Source organism: Penaeus vannamei, chromosome 30 (genome assembly GCF_042767895.1).
Source record: "Penaeus vannamei isolate JL-2024 chromosome 30, ASM4276789v1, whole genome shotgun sequence".
In the NCBI taxonomy this organism is placed as follows: domain Eukaryota; kingdom Metazoa; phylum Arthropoda; class Malacostraca; order Decapoda; family Penaeidae; genus Penaeus; species Penaeus vannamei.
The window spans coordinates 6,797,166-6,806,670 of NC_091578.1; the positions used below are offsets into that span (position 1 = coordinate 6,797,166).

The following is a 9,505-nucleotide window of genomic DNA, read 5'->3' on the forward strand; positions in this document are numbered from 1 at the left end:
CCAAATCCAACTCTTAAAGTTAAAAAAGCATGATGTACACAGTCATGTCGTCTTTCTTTAAAGGCGGGGGCATACTGTGTTGATAAGCGTGGAAAGAAGCGGAGAATTGCAATTACAGGTAGCTATGTTGGTAAAAAATCGCGTATGGGAAAAGCATACCAGTCGGTGTTGTGCAACCTCTGTTTTAGCCAATAATCATCCGGTGCGTCAAAGTCGGACCCTTCCAAGAGCTCTTCCTCAGACATATATTTGGCCTTAAACTGTTACCCCATCACTACACCTTCTAGCCAGACATCATGGCTCCTATCAAATATATCGATTATGATTTCATAAAAAAGTTAACCCAAACCTGTTTTATCTGAAAGTATATAACATGAACGAAGAAAAATGCAGTCATTAGTGAACTTAGTGGCTACTCTGATCAAGCCATGCGAGCGGCGTACCTAGCATACCACGAGTAGCTTCGTAACCAACCACTGAAAATACACCGAGGCGATTGAGACAAACGAGTGCTCAGAATTTCAAGAGATAACCTCTGCAAGTTAATCCTCTGCTCTCGGGTTCCGACAGGGAGCGTCGCCTTACCTCAGGATGAAATCCATCCAGATCTTAAACATTCTGCATCTCAGATTCCCTCCTGCCTCTGTCTCATCTGCCCGCTGATTCGTTTATTTACTTCTTAATTCATAGGGCATTTATGATAGAACAAACAAGGAAATTAATGCTTTTATTCTATTTATCTATTTATCATTTTCTTTATGAGTAGTGAATTTTATTGGGGGGGGGGGGGTATAACAACACATACTAAATTTAAGTATTCTTTAATTGATACATATTTAATACAGATAATACTTCATGAATAAGTAATCGTATAATTCATAACCAATAAAAAAATCTGCTTCCCAAAATATACCATACCTTATCGCATCAATAATAAGTGTTTGGAAGTAACACAGTCAGTCAAATATAATAATTTCTTATAAAATGTTCATGCTTCTCGACACCTCACTTTGTATTAATACTTTCAATAAGAATATAATATAGAAATTATCCATATGTTCTAACACCCTCGCTACCTGTTCGGATTACCTTAATTATTCCGCAGACATGCGTTCATCAGAGATTATAATAAGGGATGTTTTATATCACATAAACCCATATAGACTCAAGTAGCAAGAACAGATTCGTATGAGACAAGTGTACAATTTACATGCTTTTATGATAAGATGCACAGACTATTGTGTAAGCAATAGTAAATCTAGTAATGAGTTAAGCTAAATTGTTTGAAAACTTTAGGCAAACAAAATGATTAGTGAATGACTACATTACATTTCATGGTCTTGGAAGTCGTTAAGATGGTATGGTATGATGCATTATATATATATATATATATATATATATATATATATATATATATATATATATATATATATATATATATATATATATATATATATGTATATGCGTGTGTGGGTGTATACATACATACATACATATATATATATATATATATATATATATATATATATATATATATATATATATATATATATACATACATACAGAGAGAGATAGAGATAGAGAGAGGAGGGTAGATAGGTAGATGTGTGTTATAGATATATAAAAAGATAGATGTGTATAATATGAATATGTATATATGTATATTGATGAGATATATTTATATACTATGCATATTATCTGCCTATATCCATATGTATGATATATACAGAAATAGATGTAAATAAGGGTAAACAAATATATACGCATATATGCATATTTTCGGTTTCAGTTTCCCGTTTTATCTCGTTTTCAACTCTGCGATCCAGTCGACAAGCTCGACTGTGAGGCCGTTGACCCTGGCTGAGCCATTCTTCAGTTCTAGAGGAAAAGGTTTTCCAGTTGCATGTTGCTACTTCTCACAGCGTCTTACAGTCGTCCTATTTATACTCCACAATTTTCACGATCACACAAATGGAGACAGGAACATATAGCTTGTAGACATTACCCTTCCTGACAAGTGAGGATGCCGGGAAGGCAGAGGAACCTATTGAAGTTTTTGGTGTCAGTTTGTACCGAAGAAGTAATGCGGTCGAGGCAGACGATGTAACACCGATAGATGGAATGATAGCAACTGTAGAATAGGCAGTGCAATGATTGTAGTTATAGCCGTAGGGCTAGCTGAAGTGCCACCGGTAAGGGCTGTTATAAGAGTGGCGCATGTTGTGGAATTAGGTTAATGGGGAGCTGGATGTGCTGGAACAGGGAGCATGATCATTTATGGTAAATTTGGGGGAAATCACTTGTATCCGTTGTAAGATAATCCTTGGTAGTGAATCGTTTGTAGTAGAATAATATGCATTATGGAAGCGATTGTAGTAGAATAGGTTATAGTGAAATCACCTGCGGTGGAATCAGTTATTGTAGAATCAACTGTAGCAGAATGAGTTGTAGAAGAATCAGCGGTGCTATATTCAGTTATGGTGGAATCACATGGAATAGTGTAATCTATTGTAGTGGAATGAATGATTCAGCGGAAGTTGATTATGTTTTAAAAGTATAAGATGCTGTGGAGTCACCTTCAGTGATTTTTTTTTTTTTTTTTTTTTTTTTTTTTTTTAAGCTCTAGTTTGATAAGAATCAGTTGATTCGTGTGTTGCGAAATCGGTTCCAGGGGATCCAGCTTTCGGGAACTGCTAGACTCGGCTGTAGTGGAATAAGCATCACCCGATTTAGTTATTTAGAAATGAAATGTAGTGTAATCAGCTGTAGTTTGATCAGTGGAATAAACTGTAGGTAGTTCAACTGTTGTAGATTCGTTTGTATATACCGTGGACTAATTCGTAGTGAAGTCATTTGCACTGGAATAAACTTGAGTGAAATCAGGTTAGTTGATGAGTTGCAGAAAGTGAGGTGTTGAGGCTGCGATGTAAGTATCAGTTGTGGTAAAATTGCATGTTGTAGAATCCATTTTACGAGAATCAGGCTTAGATTTGTAAAGTTTGTAGCTGTAGTTGGTGTTCTTGTAATAATTTCAGCAGTGCTTGCGGGAACTGTAATGAAAGTTGCTGATTAACCACTAGTTGTAGCTGATGTCGTGGCAGTAGTTGTATCTGTTGTAGTGGCAGTGGTTGTATCTGTTGTAGTGGCAGTGGTTGTATCCGTTGTAGTGGCAGTGGTTGTATCTGTTGTAGTGGCAGTGGTTGTATCCGTTGTAGTGGCAGTGGTTGTATCTGTTGTAGTGGCAGTGGTTGTGTCTGTTGTAGTGGCAGTGGTTGTATCCGTTGTAGTGGCAGTGGTTGTATCTGTTGTAGTGGCAGTGGTTGTATCCGTTGTAGTGGCAGTGGTTGTATCTGTTGTAGTGGCAGTGGTTGTATCCGTTGTAGTGGCAGTGGTTGTATCTGTTGTAGTGGCAGTGGTTGTATCCGTTGTAGTGGCAGTGGTTGTATCTGTTGTAGTGGCAGTGGTTGTATCTGTTGTAGTGGCAGTGGTTGTGCCTGTTGTAGTGGCAGTGGTTGTGCCTGTTGTAGTGGCAGTGGTTGTATCTGTTGTAGTGGCAGTGGTTGTATCCATTGTAGTGGCAGTGGTTGTATCCGTTGTAGTGGCAGTGGTTGTGCCTGTTGTAGTGGCAGTGGTTGTATCTGTTGTAGTGGCAGTTGTTGAATCTGTTGTAGTGGCAGTAGTTGTATCCATTGTAGTGGCAGTGGTTGTATCTGTTGTAGTGGCAGTGGTTGTATCTGTTGTAGTGGCAGTGGTTGTATCTGTTGTAGTGGCAGTTGTTGTGTCCGTTGTAGTGGCAGTGGTTGTGCCTGTTGTAGTGCCAGTGGTTGTATCTGTTGTAGTGGCAGTGGTTGTATCTGTTGTAGTGGCAGTGGTTGTATCTGTTGTAGTGGCAGTGGTTGAATCTGTTGTAGTGGCAGTAGTTGTATCTGTTGTAGTGGCAGTGGTTGTATCTGTTGTAGTGGCAGTAGTTGTATCTGTTGTAGTGGCAGTGGTTGTGCCTGTTGTAGTAGCAGTGGTTGTATCTGTTGTAGTGGCAGTGGTTGTATCCGTTGTAGTGGCAGTGGTTGTATCTGTTGTAGTGGCAGTGGTTGTGCCTGTTGTAGTGGCAGTAGTATCTGTTGTAGTGGCAGTGGTTGTGCCTGTTGTAGTAGCAGTGGTTGTATCTGTTGTAGTGGCAGTGGTTGTGCCTGTTGTAGTGGCAGTGGTTGTATCTGTTGTAGTGGCAGTGGTTGTGACAGTTGTAGTGGCAGTGGTTGTATCTGTTGTAGTGGCAGTGGTTGTGTCTGTTGTAGTGGCAGTGGTTGTATCTGTTGTAGTGGCAGTGGTTGTGCCTGTTGTAGTGGCAGTGGTTGTGCCTGTTGTAGTGGCAGTGGTTGTATCTGTTGTAGTGGCAGTGGTTGTGTCTGTTGTAGTGGCAGTGGATGAATCTGTTGTAGTGGCAGTGGTTGAATCTGTTGTAGTGGCAGTAGTTGAATCTGTTGTAGCAGTAGTTGTATCTGTTGTAGTGGCAGTGGTTGTGCCTGTTGTAGTGGCAGTGGTTGTGCCTGTTGTAGTGGCAGTGGTTGTATCTGTTGTAGTGGCAGTGGTTGTGTCTGTTGTAGTGGCATTGGTTGTGCCTGTTGTAGTGGCAGTGGTTGTATCTGTTGTAGTGGCAGTGGTTGTATCTGTTGTAGTGGCAGTGGTTGTATCTGTTGTAGTGGCAGTGATTGTATCTGTTGTAGTGGCAGAGGTTGTATCTGTTGTAGTGGCAGTGGTTGAATCTGTTGTAGTGGCAGTAGTTGTATCTGTTGTAGTGGCAGTGGTTGTGCCTGTTGTAGTGGCAGTGGTTGTATCTGTTGTAGTGGCAGTGGTTGTGTCTGTTGTAGTGGCAGTGGTTGTGCCTGTTGTAGTGGCAGTGGTTGTGCCTGTTGTAGTGGCAGTGGTTGTATCTGTTGTAGTGGCAGTGGTTGTGCCTGTTGTAGTGTCAGTTGTTGTATCTGTTGTAGTGGCAGTGGTTGTATCTGTTGTAGTGGCAGTGGTTGTGCCTGTTGTAGTGGCAGAGGTTGTGCCTGTTGTAGTGGCAGTGGTTGTATCCGTTGTAGTGGCAGTGGTTGTATCTGTTGTAGTGGCAGTGGTTGTACCTGTTGTAGTGGCAGTGGTTGTATCTGTTGTAGTGGCAGTGGTTGTGCCTGTTGTAGTGGCAGTGGTTGTATCCGTTGTAGTGCCAGTGGTTGTATCTGTTGTAGTGGCAGTGGTTGTATCTGTTGTAGTGGCAGTGGTTGTATCTGTTGTAGTGGCAGTAGTTGTGCCTGTTGTAGTGGCAGTAGTTGTATCTGTTGTAGTGTCAGTGGTTGTGCCTGTTGTAGTGGCAGTAGTTGTATCTGTTGTAGTGGCAGTGGTTGTGCCTGTTGTAGTGGCAGTGGTTGTATCTGTTGTAGTGGCAGTGGTTGAATCTGTTGTAGTGGCAGTGGTTGTGCCTGTTGTAGTGGCAGTGGTTGTATCTGTTGTAGTGGCAGTGCTTGTATCTGTTGTAGTGGCAGTGGTTGTATCTGTTGTAGTGGCAGTGGTTGTATCTGTTGTAGTGGCAGTGGTTGTGCCTGTTGTAGTGGCAGTGGTTGTATCTGTTGTAGTGGCAGTGGTTGTATCTGTTGTAGTGGCAGTGGTCGTATCTGTTGTAGTGGCAGTGGTTGTATCCGTTGTAGTGGCAGTGGTTGTATCTGTTGTAGTGGCAGTGGTTGAGTCTGTTGTAGTGGCAGTGGTTGAATCTGTTGTAGTGGCAGTGGTTGTGTCTGTTGTAGTGGCAGTGGTTGTGCCTGTTGTAGTGGCAGTGGTTGTACCTGTTGTAGTGGCAGTAGTTGTACCTGTTGTAGTGGCAGTAGTTGTACCTGTTGTAGTGGCAGTAGTTGTATCTGTTGTAGTGGCAGTAGTTGTATCTGTTGTAGTGGCAGTGGTTGTGTCTGTCGTAGTGGCAGTAGTTGTGCCTGTTGTAGTGGCAGTGGTTGTACCTGTTGTAGTGGTAGCGGTTGTACCTGTTGTAGTGGCAGTGGTTGTGCCTGTTGTAGTGGCAGTGGTCGTACCTGTTGTAGTAGCAGTGGTTGTACCTGTTGTAGTGGCAGTGGTTGTACCTGTTGTAGTGGCAGTAGTTGTACCTGTTGTAGTGGCAGTAGTTGTACCTGTTGTAGTGGCAGTGGTTGTACCTGTTGTAGTGGCAGTAGTTGTGCCTGTTGTTGTTGCAGTGTTTGTATCTGATGTAGTTGCAGTGGTTGTACCTGTTGTAGTGGCAGTGGTTGTATCTGTTGTAGTGGCAGTGGTTGTGTTTGTTGTAGTGGCAGTAGTTGTGCCAGTTGTAGTGGCAGTGGTTGTACCTGTTGTAGTGGTAGCGGTTGTACCTGTTGTAGTGGCAGTGGTTGTACCTGTTGTAGTGGCAGTGGTCGTACCTGTTGTAGTAGCAGTGTTTATACCTGATGTAGTTGCAGTGGTTGTACCTGTTGCAGTGGCAGTGGTTGTGTCTGTTGTAGTAGTAGTTACATTAGTAACAGTGGTGGGAGGTATAGAAGTCGTGGTGGAAACAGATGTAGGTTCAACAGTTGCAGTTGGAGTTCCGGGGGAAGTTGTTGTTCTTGGCACGGTGGGATCTGGTGATCGAAAACAGAACATCATCAGTTATTTCATATATTGAGATTAGTTACAAAGCTACTGTACAAAAATAAGTCGGAATAGTGTTACCAAAATAAAATAGAAATAGATAAATGAATAAATTAATAATAATTCTTATTATCCCATATGTGTCAGTAGTATTAATCAATTTAGCTGATATCTTTATTTTCCATTTATTATCTCTTAATTACAAATGTCAATATATTTTCATATAATCATTATATGTGCTATGTATACGATAACTTTACCATTACCACCATTAATGTTTTCATTATTATCATTATCATTTTCATCATTATCATCACCATCAGTCATTATCACAGTTATTATTATCATTGTACCAGCCATTATTATCTTATTGCCATTGCATTTCTTACATCTATCATAATCATTATCATTATTGTTATTATTATTATCATCATTACCATTATTGTTATCACAATTATTGTTATCAGCATTATTACTTTTTCATTTAGGTTTTAACACTATTCATAGTGTTAAGACCTATTACTGCAGTTAATGTTAGAACGATCATAGTTTACCCAATCTATTTGGGGATTAATCATGCTCATTACCATTATGTTAGTATTATTAATACCTTAAGTAAAAACAATCACTAATTCTGATTATCATTAATGTTACGAATTAAGAATACAGTTCCGTGAAGCAAATTGCTTGTCGCTCAATGTATTGCACGTTCATGTCAATACCCCTGTTGCTTATTTGGACGCAGTTATCAAAACCATCTGGTTAGTGTTATAGATAGTGTCATTAGCTTTATTTATTTCATCAGTCACATTACGGCTTATTTCTTTTCCTTCATTCTCTTCCTGTCATTACCATAAGTGTTAATGACAGTATGGCTATTCCTATTATCACTGAACTCATCATAATAATAGCGATAACAATGAAGTTAAGATAGCAAGTGCTGTCTATAGTTGTGTGTAGCCTTTATAAGTTTCCGTCACGTAAATATTCGAGTACTAGTGTGTCTGTGCTTTAAGTAATTTTCTTTCACTTACCTAGACAGCAGACTTTGGGTTCCTTGCATGGCTTCTTCACCTTGACGATTCTACCGTTGCACTTTCCTTCCTTCTTACACTTCCCTCCTCGGTCGCGACAGGTGCGGATTAAGCAGCATACCTTACCAGCTTTGCACTTCTTGCTGGGGTTTAACACTTTGCTTTGACACTTGTCTTCCTTTTTACACTGTCCACTTAGTGATTTACAAGTTGTTCCCTTTTCACAACAGACCTTACCACTCTTGCACGGTACAGAGGGAGTAAGTATATCCCCAGTGCATTTGGTTTCCTTTCGACATCTACCTCCCAGATCTTTGCATTTGTTTTTTCCTTTTTCACAACAGACTTTGCCCTCTTTACATGGTATAGAGGGAGTAAGTATACCTCCGTTGCATTTGGCTTCCTTTCGACATCTACCTCCCAGATCTTTGCATTTGTTTTTTCCCTTTTCACAACAGACTTTGCCCTCTTTACATGGTATAGAGGGAGTAAGTATACCTCCGTTGCATTTGGCTTCCTTTCGACATCTACCTCCCAGATCTTTGCATTTGTTTTTCCCTTTTCACAACAGACTTTGCCCTCTTTAAAGGTATGAGGAGAAGATACCTCCGTTGCATTTGGCCTTTCGACATCTACCTCCCAGATCTTTGCATTTGTTTTTTCCTTTTTCACAACAGACCTTACCATCCTTGCATGGTATAGAGGGAGTAAGTATACCTCCGTTGCATTTGGCTTCCTTTCGACATCTACCTCCCAGATCTTTGCATTTGTTTTTTCCCTTTTCACAACAGACTTTGCCCTCTTTACATGGTATAGAGGGAGTAAGTATACCTCCGTTGCATTTGGCTTCCTTTCGACATCTACCTCCCAGATCTTTGCATTTGTTTTTTCCTTTTTCACAACAGACCTTACCATCCTTGCATGGTATAGAGGGAGTAAGTATACCTCCGTTGCATTTGGCTTCCTTTCGACATCTACCTCCCAGATCTTTGCATTTGTTTTTTCCTTTTTCACAACAGACCTTACCATCCTTGCATGGAATAGAGGGAGTAAGTATACCTCCGTTGCATTTGGCTTCCTTTCGACATCTACCTCCCAGATCTTTGCATTTGTTTTTTCCTTTTTCACAACAGACCTTACCATCCTTGCATGGAATAGAGGGAGTAAGTATATCCCTGGTGCATTTGGCTTCCTTTCGACATCTACCTCCTAAATCTTTGCATTTATTTCCTTTTCCACAACAGGCCTTACCACCCTTGCATGGTATTAAGGGAGTAAGTATATATCCATTGCATTTGGCTTCCTTTCGACATTTGCCTCCTAGACCTTTGCATTGATTTCTTTTTCCACAACATGCCTTACCGCCCTTGCATGGTATAGAGGGAGTAAGTATATCTCCGTTGCATTTGGCTTCTTTTCGACACCTACCCCCTAAAGCTTTGCATTTTTTCCCTTTTTCACAACAGGCCTTACCGCTCTTGCATGGTATAGAGGGAGTAAGTATATCTCCGTTGCATTTGGCTTCTTTTCGACACGTACCCCCTAAATCTTTGCATTTATTTCCTTTTCCACAACAGGCCTTACCGCCCTTGCATGGTATAGAGGGAGTAAGTATATCTCCGTTGCATTTGGCTTCCTCTCGACATGTACCTCCTAGAGCTTTGCATTTCTTTCCTTTTTCGCAACAGGCCTTACCCCCCTTGCATGGTATAGAAGGGGGTAAGTATATTTCCTTGCATTTGGCTTCCTCCCGACATTACCTCCTAGACTTTGCATTTCTTTCCTTTTTTGCAACAGGCCTTACCGCCCTTGCATGGTATAAAGGAGTAAGTATATTTCCTTGCATT

At 40.9% G+C, this 9,505-nt stretch overlaps 1 protein-coding gene across 1 annotated transcript; it reads right to left on the bottom strand.

Annotated features, from left to right (window-relative positions):
- Window positions 1-2,876: 2,876 nt before the first annotated feature.
- Window positions 2,877-8,801, bottom strand: LOC138867455 (mucin-2-like). The gene is made up of 3 exons (XM_070143280.1): window positions 8,157-8,801; window positions 7,659-8,103; window positions 2,877-6,614 (listed from the first exon to the last, which is right to left on the bottom strand). The coding sequence occupies exons 1-3, from the start codon at window positions 8,799-8,801 to the stop codon at window positions 3,070-3,072; spliced, it is 4,635 nt and encodes a 1,544-aa protein (XP_069999381.1). The 3' UTR covers window positions 2,877-3,069.
- Between the last annotated feature and the right edge of the window lie 704 nt (window positions 8,802-9,505).